Source organism: Rhinoderma darwinii, chromosome 10 (genome assembly GCF_050947455.1).
Source record: "Rhinoderma darwinii isolate aRhiDar2 chromosome 10, aRhiDar2.hap1, whole genome shotgun sequence".
In the NCBI taxonomy this organism is placed as follows: domain Eukaryota; kingdom Metazoa; phylum Chordata; class Amphibia; order Anura; family Rhinodermatidae; genus Rhinoderma; species Rhinoderma darwinii.
This window is the reverse complement of record NC_134696.1, coordinates 54,260,631-54,283,293: the sequence shown is the minus strand read 5'-3', so window position 1 is coordinate 54,283,293 and position 22,663 is coordinate 54,260,631. Positions and strand designations below refer to the sequence as shown.

Genomic DNA, 22,663 nt, shown 5'->3' with positions numbered 1-22,663 from the left:
ATCTGCACCACAATTTAGTGCAGCTTTTCGGACGGAATTCCCTGCAGGTTTTAGTTTGGATGTGCTGTGTACTTGGGAACATACCCTTATAGATCTCCACATATTTAAAAGGGGTTTTCCACGACCGGACAACTGATGACCTATCTACAGGATAGGTCATCAGTAAATGATCGGTGGGGGTCTGACACCCGGACCCCGCACTGATCATATACTCCGGTTGCTTTGAACGGTATGCAGTAGTTGGAGCTGGAAGCAGATGGTTCCGACCACTGCATAGCGGCCGTTCTGCTCCTATTCACTTGAATAAGAGCAGAGCTGCAGTACTGCAGCTCAGCCGCTATTTTGTGACTGGAGCCATCTGCTTCCGGCTCAAACTACTGCATACCATTCAAAACATACGGCAACCGGAGCAGCTGATCGGTGCAGGGTCCAGGTGTCAGACCCCCACCGATCATATACGGATGACCTATCCTGTAGTTAGGTCATCAGTTGTCCGCTCGTGGAAAACCCCTTTAAAAGGTCAGAACTATTAAAAGTAAAGCTGAAAAAAAAAGCCTCTGAATTTAGAATTAAGCTAAAAATGCAATTCTGCCTAATAAATAACCCTTAATCAAGCACTTTCTAGGGAGTCTAAAGGAAGCGTTTAGTGTGCCCAATACAAAGCTTGAATGTGATGCAGTGTGTAGCTTTCTTCTATTATGACCCTGCCACAGACTACAATACATTTGTGATACAGCATGGGCACTATAATTTTTGCGAACATTTGTGTAGTCTGAACGCTGCTGGTGGCTCGTTGACTGCCTTTTTTCAGTAGCTCATCCTTACTTATATGTCTACAACTAAGACTGGGGGTCTTAGCTTACTTATTACATTTTCTGGGGGGTGGTTAAACAGAAAAGTAGGAAAACCTCAGTCAACGTACGTGATTACTTCTATGGCTGTAACAAGTTAATCATCATAATCTTCAAGCTGCCAGCAGCAGGAAAGTGACTGAGGCTTAAAATAGACAAAACCAAAATGCTTGACCTAAAGGGTCTTTTTTTGCCCATATAAAAGACAACCAAATTCCACGAATGAGCAGACTCCTGGTGAAACCCCATAAGCGGCACCTTATAGGTCAGCCCCCTAACCTCGGAGGACCATCTAGAAGATTAGTACAAAATGAAATATTTTTTTTAAAGAACTGGTTATAGAACAAATGTGAAGCTGACTTGTGCTATGGCAATGGAAATGTTTGGGTCATATTGCTTTGTCATGCACATTTTTCACACCACATATATGTACAATCTAGAGTTCAAAATATTTTTTTCTTTTTTTTGTATATGAAAAAGGGGTAAAAAAAACAACGAAATCCAACAACCAGAGTCCTCTCAATGCACCCGTACTTCGTGAACATGCTCCTAGAAGCTCTGCTGAGGACAGGCTTGAAATTCTGGAGGCTAGATCAAGTTCAACTATGCTCCAGCGAGTACACTAGGCATCCAGTGCAAACAAGTTCTTTGTTTCCATAGTACACTACCCATGAACAGCAGCAATCGCCACCATCCTAACTTGGCAATGGAGTGCTCAGAAGTAATAGCAAGCCAGAAAAGGCTTCTTTTCCAGAAGACAGAAGTCCTTTAAGACTCTTCTTGCTGCTGCTCTTGCATCTGTTGCTTTTTCTTGACAGAGATCCTTTTCTTCCTGGCAGCTAGCATTTCATAGAACGGGTCCACACTTACTGCAGCCCTAGAAAAGGGAAAAAAAAACAAAAAACGACGTGTTACATACGGAGTACAAACTAAAGAACTTGGTAGGTTTAGTTGTCTATATGCAAAAACTCAAGGCATCCATGTATCACAAACAGCCGTTCCTCTATAATATGACATTTCCCCAGTAGAGGCCGCTGCAGGGGAATTATCTAGCTTCCTTGGCGCAATCAGCTGATCGCTGCAATTTGAAAAAATAACAGATCTCGTCAATATCAGCCACAGATAAAGCTGAAGTATGCAAGTAAAACAGGAAATAAATAATTGTAGAATTAAAATGTATCATATATTGGGGATAATGACATATATAAGGCTAGACCTACAAGCTCTATGACAGAACTTGGAAAAAAGTCAGCTAGACAGACCTAAATCACACCAAACGGCAGTGATCCTCAATTTATAGAAGATTGTTCAATAATATATTTATAGGAGTTCTTACTGTATAGATTTGATCCATTCTTCCTTCTCTTCTGGAGTTGGGGCAGAAATCCTATACACATTATGGTTGCCTTCCACCACTCTTCCATCAGCCTCTGTTTTGCAAGCTTTGATTAGTTGTCCTTTATTATTTGGTATGTAAAGCTCAAAACAGTTCTGAGATGTGGAGAGAAAAATAATAAGCTAAATGTTCTAGATATCAAGCAACACCTGCCCCTCACATGTCTCACAACGTACCGGTTTCCTGGGATCTTCGACTTCACGAATACTGAGGTTCTCAAGTGGAATAATCCCTCTTGGCTCTTTATCCTGAGTAATAATAATGTGTCTTATAGCACAGCTTTTACCACAGGCTTAAATTTAAAATAAGGATCCTTGCAAGATACCGATAGTTCAAAGCAGGTTACTAAAGTGAACTTACCGTGGTGTATTCAAAATAATACAGACAGTTGTCAGTTAAGATGAACCAGCGCCTCTTCCATGTTTTCACCCGGCCACCTGTAAGAGGTTATGAAATATAGGGCGGGGGGGCGTGAGAGAAGACTTAGTATTTAAACAAAGAGCCACTACGATTATCTGTGTGTTTCACCGAGCAGACATCACACAACTGTCCCCAGAAACACCATGTGCAGTGAAATTAATAATCGTGACTTCTACAGTAAATAAACTGATGGAGTTACAAGTAAAAAAAACAAGAAAAAAAACCACAATATTTGATTGGTAATCCTAAGAGAAAACGAATACATTATGAAATGTCAACAACTATTTTAGTCATTTGATGTCAAGAATTAATTAGGACACAGTTTTGAAATTAGTTTATATGGAGGCGAATTAAAAAAAAAAAAAAAAAAAAAAAAGTGCAAAATCTAAAAGGGAGTCATCACTAAAACTAAGCACAGTGTTCCTGTCTGCACTTTAAATGATGCCATTATTTTATCTCCTGTGTTTTTTTTTTTGTCCAGGACTGTACTAAACCTGCATGTGATTGGTCATAAACACCATTTGCAGCCACTCTTACTGTTGGACATTTATGGCATGTCCTGTGGATATGTCGGAAAGATGCGGGTTCCACCTCTGGGACCTGCATCTCTCTCTAGAAAGTGGTCCTCGGACCCCTGTCCTACCATTGTTTCCATAACGCCCAATCACTTCTATAGAAGTCTCACAAACTGCATAGCTCAGATGCCTCCATACTCCAGGTCACCTCGTAACTCATTGACTATTTGGGAATTTCTACACTTGTGCAATTCATAAGTGCAGATTCACCAAGGTGGCATTAAGGAGTTGAAGCAGCGTCACATTCTTACGTTTCTATGCGTGATAAGTAGGACGAGAATCATCTGCAGTTAAAAGGGTCTCATTTTAAATGGGTTGCTTTATGATGCGACTGACTGCGCATTTAGCCTGCAGCGGCCTCTACAGGGGAAATGTAGCATCACATAACGACAACTAGGAGTTCGGCAGAACAAGAGCCGCTGTTAGCAGCTCGAGGACCAACCCCTATGGTGTCCATATGTCTTAACAGAGAGAGTCCTTGTGGAACAACCCTTTTAAATGTAACAATGGCACAGAAGTGAATTGCTGCCATGGACAATATAATGTTTTTCTATAAATGACTCTTAGTAGATGGCTAACTAAATCACGGTCATTTTTAGTGAAAGGCAGCTCTACAGAGATCTTGGTTAATCTAAGTAGGACGAGCTCAGTGACCAGAAGTTTGGATGTTCCCAATGCAATAAATGAAATGCAACAGAATCGTCTGAAATGCTCGGATATTACAGGCTTAGTTGAAATGATAGACCCCCTGTTAGGTATACAAAATAAAACATGTGATCAATTAATGATTGCTGTACGCACAGCGCAGTGTTTTTCTACACATACAACTATGATGACGGAAGAATAAATGCTGAGCTCGACCTACCTCCTGGGGAGTTATTGAGAGAAGGCGTAGAGCAAATGTCATCAGCGGCCGAGCACACAAGGTATAGAAAAAAAAGAAAGTGGGGGCAAGGACAAAGAAAGAGGAATACAAGAGGAGGATAAGAGAGGGCAGGCAGGCAGGCGAGTGAGGAGAAAGAGAAAAGGAAAAATAAGTTACATAAACGAAAGGTGGAAATCAAGGTTCATACACATCCTCTAGGCACAGACCATCTTCAGCGCATTCAGTACTAAAGCAAGGAAACACGGAAAAGCCTCGACTGTCAGGAGCCATGTAAGGAAAGAGCGGACATTTACAGGAGCAATTATGTGTCATGTAAGGTACTGATCTGACAATGTTTTTATAAAACATCTGTGAAAAAAGAAATGCTAGATGACAAAAATGAATTTTTTTTTGAACAGACCTCTAAATGATTTGGGAAAAATTGGTAGTCCTCTCAAATGGGAGGTTGGGCAGTCCATCAATAAGTTTTAATGCATGTAGGTCCGCTTCCGCGTTTGTGATTTAAATGGAAAATCTGCATATCATGAGCTGGACAATACTCCTCAGTACTATGAGAGGCATGATCGGCTCATGTAATATACTGCACTGAAGTGTAGAAAACATTACTGAAAACTAAAGTGAAACTCCACAGTTTAACAAAATGTTTAAAGTTGCAATGTAAATAAAGAGCGGAGTAAATTTGCAAATCCATTACTGAACTGTATTTACATTGATTTTAAGTTCCTTCCCATTGCGTTCTCAAATCATACAATACATACAAGACCCACTATCTTTCTTACAGCCGATAGTCTACAGTTTGTCTTTTTTTTGTTTTGTTCAATAATAAACAGGTCAGTTGATATAGTGAAGTACTGCGAACACATGGCATGGCCTTCAGATTTCAAAGGCTGACCAGATTTCATGTTACATGGCTCCAGAGGGATGTGGTGGGATGGCAAAAGAAGAAGGAAAATACAGAAAAGAAAGAATTCAGTTGAAGCGGTCATTGCACTGAACATGGTGACAGGTCTTACCCAGTTTAAGAAGCCAGCCTTCTCGATCAGGATTGAAAAAGGTGTGTGTGAGGTCATTCCCATCATCCTCTGGGATCTTAAATGGCTCGTTTCTGATACTATCATATAAGTTCTGTAAGAGAAACAATATTAAAAAGCATGAACTTCGATAAGAGGATTTAGCTAATAGTTCGGTGTGCCAACTAGATTGCCCTCCACCCCACAGATCAGGGAGTCCCAGCTGTATTTGTCAGCTGGGTGGTTAAATGCGAGATAATCTCTGCTGGTTCTATTGAGATAGAACAAGAGTGCATTTGTGTGGTGTGAACAATAAATGGACTATACAGTTATGTATGCTAATATTGTAACATACTGGTGTTCAGAAATTTGGTATCAGAAATCTCAAGGATTGTGCTGTGTTATTTACACGAGTCCGCACAGCAGACTACATGGAGCGGCTGCATTCCTTGAACTATGTAGAAGAGGATTAGTAAATATAGTCTGCAATGGTGGCCTCAGAAGTCGGCATGTAATTAATTTGAGAAAAGTATATTACACAGTCGTATCGCTTACTGGTCGTCAACACTATTGAATACAAAGCGTGCTATTCCTTCAGAGAAGACCTGACATTTCTCCTGACATGTCTGTCTTAATAAATTGACAGTAAATACTTGAATAAATTGTTAATTCATTTCCAGGAGGAAAAACAGAGGAATAGCACAATGCAGAATTTTAAGAAAGGATGCCTCAGAGTGGTTAGTAAATTCTTTTATTCCACATGCAGATCTTGTTGGGAATGTCAATGTTCGTGAAAACCTCGGTAACAGTGATCACAATATAGTTATATTTTACCTATACTGTAAAAAACAAACGCAGGCTGGGAGGGCAAAAACATTTAATTTTAAGAAAGCCAATTTCCCCAGGATGAGGGCTGCAATTCAGGATATAGACTGGGAAGAACTAATGTCAAATAATGGAACAAATGATAAATGGGAGATTTTCAAATCTACTTTGAGTTATTATAGTGCAAAATTTATTCCTATAGGTAACAAGTATAAACGACTTAAATTAAACCCCACATGGCTTACACCTTCTGTGAAAGGGGCAATACATGACAAAAAAAGGGCATTTAAAAAATACAAATCTGAGGGTACATCTGCAGCCTTTTTAAATTATAAAGAGCTTAATAAAATCTGTAAAAATGTAATAAAATCCGCAAAAATACAAAATGAAAGGCAGGTGGCCAAGGATAGTAAAACAAATCCCAAAAAATTCTTCAAGTATATAAATGCAAAAAAGCCAAGGTCTGAACATGTAGGACCCCTAGATAGTGGTAATGGGGAGTTGATCACAGGGGATCAAGAGAAGGCAGAGTTACTAAATGGGTTCTTTAGCTCTGTATATACAACTGAAGAAAGAGCAGCTGATGTAGCCGGTGCCAGTGCTGTTAATATATCAGTTGATATACTGAATTGGATGAATGTAGAGATGGTCCAAGCTAAATTAAATAAATGTGCACAAGGCCCCGGGACCAGATGGGTTACACCCTAGAATTCTTAAAGAGCTTAGTTCAGTTATTTCTGTCCCCCTTTTCATAATATTCAGAGAATCTCTAGTGACTGGAATAGTGCCAAGGGACTGGCGCAGCGCAAATGTGGTGCCTATTTTCAAAAAGGGCTCTAGGTCTTCCCCAGGTAATTATAGACCAGTAAGCTTAACATCCATCGTGGGGGAAATGTTTGAGGGGCTATTGAGGGACTATATACAGGATTATGTGACAATAAATAGCATTATAAGTGATAGCCAGCACGGTTTTACTAAGGACAGAAGTTGTCAAACTAACCTAATCTGTTTTTATGAAGAGGTGAGCAGAAGCCTAGACAGAGGGGCCGCTGTGGATTTAGTGTTTTTGGACTTTGCAAAGGCATTTGACACTGGCCCCCATAGACGCCTAATGGGTAAATTAAGGACTATAGGTTTAGAAAATATAGTTTGTAATTGGATTGAGAATTGGCTCAAGGACCGTATCCAGAGAGTTGTGGTCAATGATTCCTACTCTGAATGGTCCCCGGTAATAAGTGGTGTACCCCAGGGTTCAGTGCTGGGACCACTATTATTCAACTTATTTATTAATGATATAGAAGATGGGATTAATAGCACTATTTCTATTTTTGCAGATGACACCAAGCTATGTAGTAATGTTCAGTCTATGGAAGATGTTCATGAATTGCAGGCAGATTTAAACAAACTAAGTGTTTGGGCGTCCACTTGGCAGATGAAGTTTAATGTAGATAAATGTAAAGTTATGCATCTGGGTACCAACAACCTGCATGCATCATATGTCCTAGGGGGAGCTACACTGGCGGATTCACTTGTTGAGAAGGATCTGGGTGTTCTTGTAAATCATAAACTCAATAACAGCATGCAGTGTCAATCAGCTGCTTCAAAGGCCAGCAGGATATTGTCGTGTATTAAAAGAGGCATGGACTCACGGGACAGGGATGTAATATTGCCACTTTACAAAGCATTAGTGAGGCCTCATCTACAATATGCAGTTCAGTTCTGGGCTCCAGTTCATAGAAAGGATGCCCTGGAGTTGGAAAAAATACAAAGAAGAGCAACGAAGCTAATTAGGGGCATGGAGAATTTAAGTTATGAGGAAAGATTGAAAGAATTAAACCTATTTAGCCTTGAAAAAAGACGACTAAGGGGGGACATGATTAACTTATATAAATATATTAATGGCACATACAAAAAATATGGTGAAATCCTGTTCCTTGTAAAACCCCCTCAAAAAACAAGGGGGCACTCCCTCCATCTGGAGAAAAAAAGGTTCAAGCTGCAGAGGCGACAAGGCTTCTTTACCGTGAGAACGGTGAATTTATGGAATAGCCTACCGCAGGAGCTGGTCACAGCAGGGACAGTAGATGGCTTTAAAAAAGGGTTAGATAATTTCCTAGAACAAAAAAATATTAGCTCCTATGTGTAGAAATTTTTCCTTCCCTTTTCCCGTCCCTTGGTTGAACTTGATGGACATGTATCTTTTTTCAGCTGTACTAACTATGTAACTATATGTAATAAAACTAACGAGACAAAAACAGGGAACCCCTGTGACACGATCAAGGCCCATACCTTGTATGGGCAGACAGCCCAGGGTCCATTGAAGGACCCCAGGGCTGTCTGACCATATTTCCTGTTATGGCATGCTTAGGTATGCCCTCACAACTACCAGTGTGCTATTAGTTCACAGGCTAAGGTACTGGCATATAGATATATGCCAGTACATTATAATTAGAAAAGACAAAAATGCACAAATGCACATTTTTTCAAATCTTTATTAAATATAAAATTCCAAAACATAAAATATACATATTTGGTATCGTTACGACCGTAACAACCTGTACAATTTGTAGTATCATGTATATAAAAAAATAAAAAATACTGGAGAGTAACTTTTTTTCTGCATTTTTGCAGAAAATTAATAATGAAATATATTTGTATTCACTTGTAACACTAGAGCATTTAAACCCACACTTGAGTGTCAGTCACTGCTTGAGAAAGATACCAGTAAGCCAGATCGAAACGTTGCCTGCCTGTGGGGGTGAATAAACACACAACTTTTTTCATCCACTACTTTTAAAGTGCTGCCTCAATTATTTTGTTTGAGATAGAGCTAGATAAAACGCTAATGTATATGTACCAAAAAATGGCACCTACCCAAGTACAACTTGTTCCGCAAAAAAAGCCTGACACGACTATGTCGAACAAAAAAAAAAATACATTTTATAACCGCCAGAATGCAAAGATGAAAATGAATAAATGGCTTTAGTCTGTAAGGCCAAAATTCACCCCAGCCCTTAAAGGCTTAAGAAATGTGTACTCAAAAGGAATTTCTAGTTCTGTATGTACATCCCTAAGCTGACTAATTAATTTCTTTTTAGCTTTAAGGCAATGGACTTCTAAAGGCTTGCAGTAGAAAGATCATCGGAGGACAGCGGGAGGCATGGATTTATAAGATGGCCGTGTATTTTATTGTTGGTGTAATTCATTAAAGTCAACCATTTTGAAAAACAAAGTTAATCTGGTTTTGCCTTTAAAAATAAAAAGCAAGCTTAGTCTTCTAGTTTAATTTTGTTTCTTACCTGGAGCAGTTCCTCGGGAAGGTCACCTCCTTCATTAATTCCCCTGTTCATAGAGAAGAACCTTTCAACGCTGGGCTTGTCTCGGACATTGGGATTATGCAAACTAGTGTTCAACATGATAACCGCAAAAGACAAGACGTAGCAGGTGTCTGTAGAAGAAAAATGAACATATCTATGTAATATATAAATATATATATATATATATATATATATATATATATATATACACACACACACACACACACACACACACACACACACACACACACACACACAGTACTGTGCAAATGTTTTAGGCAGTTATGGAAAAATGCTGCGAAGTAAGAAATCTTTCAAAATATAAGTGTTTAGTATTTAGCGAATTCATAAAAAATAAAGTGAATAAACAGAAGAGAAACATAAAATAGAGATTCTCTAAACATGTCTATTCACAATCTCTGCACTTCGTTACTCAGTCTGTGGTAGTTACAGTGGAGGAATCGTGATCTCGTTGTAACCTGTCATTTACAGCGAGATCTCGCGAGATCACGCTTCCTCTGCTGTAACTACGACAGACAGAGTAACGAAGTGCAGAGATTGTGAATAGACATGTTTAGAGCATCTCTATTCACTGTCTAAACACTTCAGTATTGTTAATGTGTAAGTATAAGACAGCACATAGCGATATAGCCGGATCTGTATGTGCTGAGTAAATGAATGGAGAGGAGTGCATGATGCTGATTGGTCAGTGTCATTAACTCCTCTGTACAACGCCCACTTGGTCTAAAGTAAAAACACGCCCAGTTAGGCATTCAGCAACTCATTAGCATAAATCTAAAAATCGCTAATAAAGTGGTGAAAACAGATCGTTTTATTAAATAAAAAGCACTGCCGTCACCTACATTATAGCGCCCATCTCCTTATATAGGAGATAGGGCACTTATAATGTGGTGACAGAGCCTCTTTAAGGGGCACATCGCTCAGATGAAATCTTTTGCCCCTTGGTTCTAGCAATATAGTCTATAATGTGATAGATTATCTAAACAATGGGTACACTTAAATTACTCTCGACCCCTCATACACAGTGATCATGTAGTGTGACATGACCGTGCCAAAGTAATGCCCACTAAGTTTTGCCATCAAAATACGAACCATATGGTATAGTGAAACTCCGGACATACATAGACTAGTGGATTATGTTTTGAAGGTTTTTAGTGTCCAACCAAAAAGAAGGTATATTTTACTTTAGGGGATTTTTAATGTATTTTTTCTGCTGCGCACTTGTAGTTTGATGAATACTGGACTAAAGGAATTGCACTGACACACGCAAGTAACCAGGCTCTTATCAGGTGTAATAATGTACTGCACATAGAGTAAGTAGCATTTCACAGTAGAGCCCTGCAGTCATGTCATGGTTAAGAGGACCAGACACCACTTTTTTTTTAACCATATATCATAAGGGGACCTATTAGCATTGCTAGGAAGATCTCTTTCCAATTTTTACATGGTCTGCAGCCAATGAAAGCGATGTTTTCAGGAGTCCCAGTCTATTTTTCATGGTTAGCTTTTTAAATAACAAAAACAACCCTATATTATGCATAAAAAGCGGCACATAAGTAGGAATCCTGCTGTATCATTTGCATTTTCAGTAGGAAAGTTTTTTTTTTTAATCTACTCTAAAGTGAAATTAATAAAAACAGGTAATCCCTAATATTGTGCAGAATATCTTTGCACGCCTCTCTTTTTCAGAGGAGAAAATGTATTGACATGTGCCCTAAGCTGCACCATCTCTATGCTATGCTGCCCAGAGTACGGAGGGTGGTAATATTTTGTTTTCTAATATTTGTATTTTAAGAAAAACAGCAGTCTGGGCTCACAAAGGCTGTGTACACATCTGCATAGTGGTTTCTGCTTATAAAACGGAAAACAAGATGCAGTGCTGGATCAGTCGTTACGACAGATTCCACCAGGGCCTGTCGGATCCCATTGACTTTATAATGGGGTCTGTAAAGTTCCGTCGTGGTGTCCGCCTGTATGAACATGTATACAAGGGAATCTGCCTATCAACCAGAGTTTGTTTGCCTTAAAGGAGTTACCCAGTCCTAAGAAATTGATGGCTTATCCTTAGGATAGGCTAGTAATATCTGATTGGTGGAGGGCAGACTCCTGGCACCCTGCCGATCAGCTGCATCGCTTGTACGAGCACTGCCACCCCTTTCTTTCCCATCACTGCTAGCACTGTAAGTCGCCAACACACCTGTAACGGCGGTTCACAGTATTACAGCCTTCTCTCATTCAAGCGAACACTACAAGCATGTCGGCGATTCACAGTAAGAGCAAGGAATGAAGAGGAAGCAGTGCTATCAATTTCTTATAACTGGACAATGCCTTTAAATAAAGCAGCAAACACTATAAACTCAGCGACACCCCCACTGTCCTGTCCTGTCCTGTCCCAGATAGAGTAGCATAGTTAATATGATGTGCCAATTTTCATATAGAAGGCATATTCATTCTGAATTATCAAGCTTTCTACACTATTGAATACCAGAATGAAAAAGGATTTGTGTGCGAGTAACTATATTGAGAACGTATTTCTATGTAAAAAGGAAAAAACAAAAAAAACAATTAAGATGTCCATACCTGTGGACTGAAACACACCCGGATTACACATACAATATCTTTGGGCAAAAGCCTCCATCATGCGGTCAATTTTCTGAGCTTCTCCAGGCAGACGGAAACTCCACAGAAACTGCCTAAACATGGAGTATAAAAGCAAAATGAGATCCTGCCAAAGGTTGAAGTCTGTTAGCTTAAAATATACATTTTGTACAATGTGCTCTTGAGGGATTAGACACCACAGGAAAAACACACACACACAAACAAACAAACAAACACACACACACACACACACAAACACACACACCTCAAAGAACATCTGTTACTATTCTGTTTTTTTTATGCGCAATGCAGGAATTCGATTTTTAAGCTTGTAATTTACCAAAATATATGGACTTTTGTATTTTTTGCTTAGAAAACTCAAACTTGAGAAATGTCAGCGACCCAGGGACTAAACCCAATAAAAAAAAACTCCAATAGAACCACAGAACACTCCTGTTAAAAAATAAACGCCTTTAACAATCACAAGTTTCACAAACTCATTCATGAAAATTAAGCAATAGTTGAGAAGAATTCAATGAGGGGATTTAAAAGACATTTTGGTCTGCTGCACCCATGTCAGGCGTCTCTAAATACAGAAGAAAGGCTTTTAGAACTGCAGCAAATCTATATACAAGCAGTAACTACTGCTTGTATATAGAGTACAGCAGGGCCGGTCACATGATGAAGAGTGGTGTTGTCATGAAGGATGACTCTGCATCTAGACTTGCTGCCAGCGATATAAAAAAATAAATAAAAATCTTTTAAAGTCTCAATCAGCACAACGGGGGACCGGAATGTATATTAGCGAGTGTATTCATATACTGCAGCGAGTACACTGCGAATACTTTTCGCTCCCCACATAATCCCTTTAATAATATTTAAATGGTAACTGCAGATTCAACAAATTCTGCATAGATCTATAGTACAAGCGAATATAAAAAGCTTTGTCATATCCTATTAGAGAAAATTGCCTCATTCTCCACATATGAGCCACTTTTTCACCCTGCACTGATCATTCTCTCTCAACTCTATGCTAAAATCCACCAGAGATTATCAGCTCACTGAGGGATGAGGTTACACAATGCCCCTAGAAGTCTATGGAGAGGAGAGGGAGCTGCTAGAGTGAGACAGAGGCTGAAAAAAACAGATGCTGCTGCAGATTTCAGTAAGTGTTCGATCTCACTCCAGTGCTGGATTCACAGCTACACTGCTGTATAAACTCCTACATGCTACGGCTGCTTCAGAAGGTGTGCTACGGAGAAATAGGAGAGCATGATATCCTCTTTTCTCTGTGCAGTGTATCGGAGATATCATAGCAGCTAGTCTCCGCCCCCTCTGGAGCAGAGCTCAGGAAAAACTGACTATTCAAGATAGCACGCATAGAGGGGGAAAACGGCCAGCTTATTCAATAAATAAAATATGGGAAAAAAAATAAAATAAAAAGCCACCTGAAATTACAAAAAAATTTAAATATATTAGTCCCTTAATGGTTTAAAGTGGGCTGAAGACCTTACAGCAGCACATAGTGCCCCCCGTGTGGCTGCGTACATCATAGCAGCAGCACTGTCAGATATTCTCTAGAAGAAATGCATCTAGAGAAGATCACCTATGTAATGAGGCATCAACTTAAGCGTGTCACAATTTTGAGTCCTATTACAGCTCCATACAATTTGGAGTGTGTATGGAGCCATGATATGCTAGTGTGCATATCAATAGGCAAAGTTTTATCTCTTTTTATCAATTAGAACGTGCTTGCATGGCAGAAGCGCAAACCTACAGCCATGCTAATACTGGTACTCGTTAAAGAAGAAAATCAATATATGACTGGCCGTTTTATAGCAAACCTGCTATAGTACATTAGGGCTGGGCAATTAATCGGAGAGAAAAAACAAAACCGAAATGGAGCACAGATAACTACACATTTCGTTTTTTTTTTTTTTTCTTTCCCGGTTTTAACTGTATCCGCGTACTCGGGAAGCAGATACAGTTTAATCCAATAGTAGAGTAGGGAGCCAGCAGCTCCCTCCTCTACCATACACCATGTAATGCCGGCAACTCATGGCTTGGCGCCGACAGTCGCGATTAAGTCACTGCCTCGCCTAAGCCAGACAAACCAGAGGTATCTCCTTCACTCTTCGTTGGAACGGGTTAAGCGAGTATTTTATCATTTTTATTAAGCATTATTGAAGCAGTCTGGGGGCAGCTATGTGGGCATCATACGGTGTGGAGGCTGCTATGGGGGCATTATATTCAATCGTATACAGCAAGCTCAGTGTCTATATGTTATTTCAATGGTGTAACATGCAAACAGGTGACGTGGAATACAAAAAGGGGTGTGGCCTAAAATAGTTCATTGATCGTAATCGAGGTTATGTGTTCAATTAATCGTGATTTTGATACAGGTCATAATCACCCAGTCCCTATAGATCAGTAATTTCAGACTAGCAGCTAGATGACCACTGCCAGGCATGCAGCTTCCTGAAGAAGACTTTTGCTTGTTCGATGATAGAAATGACCACTTCCTCTTTCACAGTAACCTTCCTGTTTATTCGCACACAACAAACAATAGAAACACGTCTGTGGTTCTGCATCAGTGTCTTACAGGAGCTTTGAGAAAGCGATGTGACTGACCTGAGAGCTTGAACAAGGTTCAAATCTGTAAACTCATGGAGATCCACAAAGGCATGAAGAACAGAAATATTGAAATCCTCCCTATAAACCGTAAGGAAAACCAGTTTGTATGAGTTGTTAACAGATGCAAAGCAATCCCTAACTGACAAAGTGGCGGTAAATAAACGACACACACATGCAATACTGCTGAGCAGAAATCCTCCGGCAGACAGTTTTATGACAGGCTGTAGTCTGTAGTTTTTGGATAGTTTAGAGAGACTATGGTAGATCATTGGAAATTCCACACTGCTTTTTTTGCATGAATTACGGGAATACTGTTGCTTCTTAACCCCTTAAAGGGGTTTTCCCACGAGGGACATTTATGACACATCCACAGGATATGTGATAAATGTCAGATAGGTGAGCATCCCACCTCTGGGACCCACACCTATCTCTAGAACGGGGCCCCCTGAACTCCGTTCTAACTTTTTGGGCTCACGCCAAATCCCAGACACTTCCTGATTACATGGTCAGGAGTTACGGAAACAGCGTAACTCACTGAGCTACGCTGTTTCCATAACTCTCATAGTAGTGAATTGCAGTTACGGAAGCAGCGTAGCATGCGAGCTACGCTGTTTCCGTAACTACCATTCAGTTCTATGGGGCTTACGGAAACAGCGTAGCTCAGTGAGCTACATGGTTTTCTCCTTCATGGTTGAAAATCAGCCGGAACGCAGAGGTAGAACGGGGTTTAGGAGCCCCGTTCTAGAGATAGGTGCGGGATCCAGAGGTGGGACCCGCATCTATCTGACTTTTATGACATATCCTGTGGATATAGGTCATAAATGTCCCTCGTGGGAAAACCCCTTCCCTTTAAAGGACAGTCAATTTTGGCCTTGAGGACAGAACAATTCTTATTTTTTTGTCTTTGCATCCCGGCGCTCTATATTCTTTATTTAAAGTTGCTGTACGAGACGATCTTTTGCATGACAAGTTGTACTTTATGTAGGTGACATTTTTGGCACATTTACCTTATCTTTTAATTCATATAAATGTTTATTTTGTTAAATATGCAGAAAAATAAGCAGTTCCGCTACAGTTTTCACTTCTTGTTTTTAGATAATTTACCGATAATCATAAATTATACTATAAAAGAGTTGTGCAGGTTTTTACGGTCATGACTATACCAAATGTGTATATTATGTTTTGGAACTTATTTAATTAAGTTTATTTATTATAAAAAATGTACGTGTGTGTAATTTTTTGTTCTAGTTTAAAATTCCTTTTTTTTAAAATGATATAGGTTTTTTTTTTTACTTTAAAAGTACTGGCATATATCTATATGCCAGTACATTAGCCTGTGTAATAGTACACGGGCAGTTGTTGGGTAAGCCCTAGCAGGTAAAACGGTCAGACAGCCCTGGGGTCCTTCAATGGACTCTGGTCAGTCTATCCATATAAGGCATGTCCCTCGATTGCGTCACGGGGAAATCCCTGTAACACAATCAAAGGGGCCACCCCTTCTCAGTATTCCTTGGAATGACGTGATCAGCATTGATTGTGGCATTCAAGGGGTTAATGGCAGAGATCAGATTTTTTTTTATCTGTGCCATTAGCACAGGGCTGTGCCTGTGTATTACTGCCGTTGCTCCGCTCCTAATCCTGCCGGCACGCTTGCCGTTCCCACGCGTTCAGCATGACGTCTATGCTCTTTATGATGCGGCAACATCCAGCCGGTCATGATGAGCAGAGACGTCAAGCATCGGGAACCGGTTAATTGAGCAAACCCAATAGCAAAACGCTATTAGCCTATGATCACACTGCGTTTTCCCTGTACATGTGACATATGCATCGAATACGTCAAACAAACTCGTACGCTTCCATTATACCGACTGAGGCCAAAGGGCAGTATATAGGTTTGTTTTTTTCTGGAAACAGCCTAAATCAACTACACTATTCTATCCAGAGGCATCCAGTAAAAAAAAAAAACATATATGTCGTAAGGCTCCAGTGATGTATATGTCCATGCATGCATTGATCACTGGAACTTCCCCCTGGGGGAGAGAACTGCTCAATACCAAGAAAAAATTATCCCAATGCAGGACAGAGGGAGGAAGGGTGCTGGGTTTCAGTCACTGCTCCCTGAAATCCTGTCACACCGGGATCACAGGGAACAGTGTCGGTTAATTGAATCTCAGCACCCTCTCTCCCTTTGGCCAGAGCTGTCGAATGGAGCAGAGTACGGGGCTTGACAGGAAAGCTCCAGTGAGAACTGTCCATACATGTGGAGTTAAGCCACTGGAGCATCCTGACATATCCATTAAACAGAGGCCGTGATGGGTGCGGTGCCCAACAGTGGCTTCTGTCACCCAAAGGCTATATTGGTATACGCTTAACATCTACATCATAAATCAATGAATAAGAGTTCATGACGAATGCATCAAACAGATACCATTATAGGCAATGGGTGATAGATGCCACTATATGTGATCAGTCACAGTCGTCACTTAACATATACGTTAAAACAGAGACCATCACTCAGTGTGAACAGGGGCTTAGTGAACAGTTATTTAAAGGGGTAGTCCAGGACTACAAAAACATGGCTGCTTTCATCAAGAAATAGCGCCATACCTGTCCATACGTTGTGTTTGGTAGTGCAGCTCAGCTCCGTTCAAGTGAATGATGAACTGCAATACCACACACAACCTGTGGAACTGATGGCACTATTTTTGGAAGTTCACAGGGGATGTCATGAATATCTAGGTTCAACGTACAAACAAATACACAACTCTCCAGAACAGAAAGCTGTATCAATACATACATCAAGCTACGCTCTTCTGGCGAAGATTTGGTGTATTTCCCGAATATCCATAAAGCTCAGATTTACCTCTCTCCTAAGTAGTCCCCGATAGCAGTCTTATTCAGACCTTCCCCTTTGTACAAGAAGCGTGCTATTTCTTCTGCAGTGTTTCTCAGTAACTCATTCTCCTGAAGATAGAGGATGCCCTAAAAGTAGAAAGCAAAATAAAGGACTTAAATATATAAATATATACACACATCTATACATACACACTAGAAGTAATTTTATTGTAGAAAGGGGACGTTCGTTAGTAGCAAAAACCACTCCAAACATTTTGCAAAAGTGAGAAAATAAAAAGCAAGAATCTGTGATTCACTTTCCTACCACCAGGATGAAGAACATACTGTAGACAGTGGGTCTCAAACACGCGGCCCCCTGAGCCGGTCATGTGACCCGCGGGGTACCCTTAACTCCCTCGGGAGAGAGCAGGCCAAAGGAGGAGTGCGCCAGCGTATGACAAAGCCCCTGACGTCACTGTCCATATATGGACGGTGATGTCAGGGGCTTCCCCAGAGCACAGCTTATACTAGCGCTCTGCTTCGGGACTTCGTGCTCTGAGGAAGCCCCTGACATCACTGTTCATATATTGACAGGGATGTCAGGAGCAGAGCTTGAGTCCCAGTCAGAGTGCTAGAAGCGGCTCTACCCTGGGACTCCGTATATGGACAGTGATGTCAGGGGCTTCTCAGAGCCGGAGTCCTGGGCAGAACGCTACTAGCGCTCTGCCTGGGACTCAATCTCTGCTACATCGCTGTCCGTACATGGACAGTGATGTCAGGGGCTTTCCCAGCCGGACAGTGATGTAGCAGAGATGGAGTCCCAGGCAGAGCGCTAGTAGCCTTCTGCCCATGACTCGGGCTCTGGGGTTGCCCATGACATTACTGTCCATATATGGACAGTGATGTCATGTGCCTCCCCAGAGTTACGGAGCAGAGCCTATACTAGTGCTCTGCTCGGGGACTCCAGCTCTGGGGTTGCCCCTGACATCACATTCCAGTCCAAGAGGATCCCCTGACGTCACGCCTCCAGCACAGGAATTCCCAACCTAAGCGTTGGCAACACTCTGGCTGGGGATTCCACTCCTAGAGGGAGCTATCTACAGGGGGGTGTGGGGCATGGTCTACAGAGGGGCTGCCCAATCTTGACATTCAGGTCTGCCAAATGCTGCCAACTGAGCAGCCAGACTGTATTTAGCGACACAAATTGTAAAACTGGATTGTTAAAATAAGCACGTGGAGTAAACTCTCAAATTTCCGTTAAGTTTATATCTAGCGGCATTATAGTGATGTAGTATTGTTCTAGCAATGTAGTATAGTTCTGTAGTATTATTATAGTAATTAAGTATTATTATAGTAGTTCAAATAACTAATTGATTAACAATAGTTTTGTATTGTATAAAATTTGAAAGTAATGAGGCCCATCAACTTCATATTTTTTCTATGTGCAGCCCATTTACCCGGCTGAGTTTGAGACCCCTGCTGTAGACATTAGGAGCTCGTTCGAGGTCTCCTGAAGCTAGTTTATGTAATTTTAACTGGTAAAGCCACCAGGTGTGCCACACACAGACCGTGAGGACGAGAGCGGTTAGAATAACACAGCATGCACTGTTCTGCCATACATTACGCCATGGAAACAATACGGTCATCATTATGAACCAGTCAGACCACTCCAAGAGACATTTTTAATAGAGACACACAATAAGATCTTAAACTTTTCAGCTGACTTTTCAGAATAAGCGGTTAGGATTGTACATGAGGAATAACACTTTCTGCCCATTATATGACATTTTCTGCAGACTCCCTCTCCAATTCTCAACGGTCTCAAAGCTAGTGGACGGAGCCTAACGGCTATTATGGATTCTATACACTGCATACATAAAGAAGCATCTCTATATCACATACAGAAGTAATGAGCAGTGTAGCTGAGAATCCAGTATTGGGGTGAATAGAAATCTTACCAGCAGCATGTGTACCTCTCATGCTTCCTCCCCCTCCATAGACTTGTATGCAGCATGTCTTTTGCTGACTCACTTTCTGCTCCCTCCTCCATAGACACATATGGACGGACAGGCAGTGAAGTGAAACACCCTCATTCCCTGCAGTCTGTCAATTCTGCTTGATAAGGGTAGGAACACACACGGCGTGTTCTGGGCGGATACGCTGCGTCAAGCTATGCAGCATATCCGCCCTGAACACCGGAGGCAATGCGGTCCAAAAAAAAAAAAAAAGCACACACCACATTGTGTTGTTTTTTTTCCGGTGGAATTTACGCTGCGTAAAGCAGCGCAGGAAAAAAACAAAAAACAACGTTCATACTTACCCCCTCCCTCTTCTCTGTCCGCAGACCTGCTATTTTTGCAGCGGAAACGCTGTGAACCCGCCGCAAATGTCGCAACACACACCACTTTGCTGCGGGTTTAAACACCCCATTGTATTCAATAAGTAAAAAGAAGAGATGAGATTAATTGACATGCTACGGTTGAGGAAACTGCACCGCAGGTCAATTTATGTGCATTTTTTCCGCGTATTTTTTATGATGTGTGTGGACGAGATTTGTTGAAAACTCACCCACGCCGCTGCTACTTTAATACTCTGCAGATTTTTTTGCAATTAATCGGTTGCGGAAAATCCTCAGTGTTTACGCGGTGTATGTTCGTACCCTAAGGCCGGATTCACACGAGCGTGTTAAACGTCCGTGGGACGGCCGTTGAAACCGCGGCCGTCCCATGGACCTATGTACTCGAATGTGGCCGTTCACACAGCCGTTGTTTCAACGGACCGTGTGAAGGGTCCGTGGGAAAATAGGACATGTTCTGTCTTTTCACGCATCCCTCCATAGACTCATCTATGGGGGATGCAAAACATCGTGTCCCGCAGCGCTGAGAACGAATGCACCCCGGACTTGAAAAACTGCTGAGATGCACCACGCTCGTGTGAATTAGGAGTAACTAGGGAAGGATTTTGCTTGACAACGTGGGTGGATAGCAGATTACAGGAAGGGAACGCCTAATGGCAGTAACTTCACACAGAATTTGCATAGATAAAACTACATTTTAAGGCCTCGTGCACACGACCGTAGCCATGTGCACGGCCGTGATTCTTGGGTCGGAGCCATCAGTAAAATTTCAGTACTATGCAGCTCCACTATAGTACTCCACGGAGCTAAATCAGATCCCAAAGAATTAGCATAAGTGCCCATTCAAAAAAAAAAAAAAAAAGTACATTTATACCTTTTTAGGATCCATATTAAACTTCTTTCTTCCCATTCCTACCTTCCGGTTTCTTTGTAAAGTTTTGCTGTGTGTTGGGAAAAAAGAAGAACAAAAAGCAACAATATTAATTACAATGACCAATGAAACACACTTTAGAGCAATTTCGACATCTCTGCACACTAAAGTCATAGACTTGATTCAAATGTACCAATGTATTGTTTTACATGTACAAGCAAGATGGTTATAAAGGCATTCAATAGCTTAAAGGGTTTGCTCCAGCTGGGCAGTGGCCGAGTGCAATAACACAGCAGTGGTGTATATGACGAGTATAGAGAGGTCCTACATGTTGAGCAGGGCATATAAAGTACTGATAGTGGCTATAAATATTTTATCGTTTTTGCCTCCCCACAACTTTTTTTTCTTCACTGACATAGTTGTTTGTATGAGGTTGTGTTTGTTACTGGGCGAGATTACCTTATTTTTCTCCATTATTTTATACCGTTCCTTGTGCCATTTAGACCACATATCAACCTCATTGTATAAGTTGCAATGGTTATTGGTATCCGGTATATGTATATTTTTAGGTTCGGTTAGTTAAAATGTATTAAACTTTATTTTTTAGTTCCACTTTTAGTTCTCATTTCTTTTTTAACTTTAAGAAATTAAAAATACCTATTTTTCTCAAAATAATTTTTGATTTTGCATATAAAAATGTACATGCATCTATTAGGGCATACCTCTATGGCATTCTGACAAAACAGCCCTTGTGACTTTGGTGAGTTTTCTCCGATCCTGGACGTAAGTGCAAAAAGGCAGGTTTCTCAATCACAGCCACCCTCTTGTAGGTAATTGCACAAATACAGCACCATGACGTAGGGCTGGGCAATTAATCGAAACTAACCAAAAAATGAAATTCAGCACAGATAACCAAGTCATCTTGCGCATTTAGTTTTTCCCTCGTTTTCCACTGTATCTGCAACGCAGATGCAGTTGAATCCTATAGTAGAGCTTGGAGCCGTCATTTCCCTGCTCTACTATTCACTGTAACACTGGCAGCTCAAGGCTCAGCAGGGACAGGATTCGATGACATCACTGCCTCCTCTCGTCTTTGGAACATGGGTAGGCGAGTATGAATTTTATTATTTTTAATAGGCACTATTGGGGCATTATACTGCGTGGGGGCAGCTATAGGGACATTATACTGTGTGACGGGCAGTGTCAGGGGGGTAGATCATATACAGTAGCATACAGCAGGCTCCCCTATGTTAATTAAACGGTGTGGCATGCAAATAGGGGGCGTGGAATGGAAAAATAGCTCATCACAAGAGAGGTTGTGATTTTGATCATAATCGCCCAGCCCTACCATGCTGTATATACCCATCATTGAGGGCCAAGAACTCGGCACCCATTACATACAAACATAACAGAAACGCCAGTTATGTCCTTAATGAGAAAATCTTAACCCAAAATAGCATAAATCACGTGAATGCCTATTAATCGAGCCCTTGCCAACATACATTCAGTAGGTTAGGAAGAAGTATGGGGCAGATGTAAGAAAGTATGACTGCAGGACCTGACTACAGCGTTTGTTTGTAGTCTGTAACAATGGAGACACATAGGTCTGCATAGAAGCTGTAAACACAAAAGGATATTTTCAATCAAGACTAATAGCAACGTTTTTCCATTTTTTATTTTAGATGTAATGTAACAAAATTGTTGGAAAGATGGACATAGCCCTTGAACCATACTTCCGCTATTGAGACAAAAGACTTTACATTTTTAAAACACAATGCCCATGTTATGGCATTGATGAAATCACTATACTTCGCTGTAGATCCGAAATTAAAATGGGGCTGTAATATTCCTCTTTGGCTACTGACAATATCGGTCAGCAAACTATAGACAGATTATTAAAAGGAACATATAGTCTGCGAGTTGGGTGCGCACTATAGACCGTCATGGATGGATCAGCAGGGAATTTGCCAGTACACTGAAAATCCCCCAGGCAGCTCTGCTAAATGAGCTATTCCCCAATATATTCCTAAAGGCACCTCAACAGGTACGCTCATCTGTACACAGGAAA

The 22,663-nt window shown here is 40.9% G+C and overlaps 1 protein-coding gene across 1 annotated transcript in view; it reads right to left on the bottom strand.

The window, feature by feature from the left end:
- Window positions 1-382: 382 nt before the first annotated feature.
- Window positions 383-22,663, bottom strand: part of CYTH2 (cytohesin 2) — a 57,617-nt gene continuing 35,336 nt past the window's right edge. The window contains exons 3-12 of the mRNA XM_075839944.1: window positions 20,599-20,665; window positions 17,397-17,515; window positions 14,531-14,611; window positions 11,882-11,994; window positions 9,263-9,411; window positions 5,142-5,253; window positions 2,608-2,684; window positions 2,424-2,495; window positions 2,188-2,342; window positions 383-1,728 (exon numbers count right to left, since the gene is read on the bottom strand). Coding sequence (XP_075696059.1) covers window positions 1,620-1,728; window positions 2,188-2,342; window positions 2,424-2,495; window positions 2,608-2,684; window positions 5,142-5,253; window positions 9,263-9,411; window positions 11,882-11,994; window positions 14,531-14,611; window positions 17,397-17,515; window positions 20,599-20,665 — 1,054 coding nt within the window. The 3' untranslated portion in view covers window positions 383-1,619. The remainder of the gene's footprint in view (window positions 1,729-2,187; window positions 2,343-2,423; window positions 2,496-2,607; window positions 2,685-5,141; window positions 5,254-9,262; window positions 9,412-11,881; window positions 11,995-14,530; window positions 14,612-17,396; window positions 17,516-20,598; window positions 20,666-22,663) is intronic.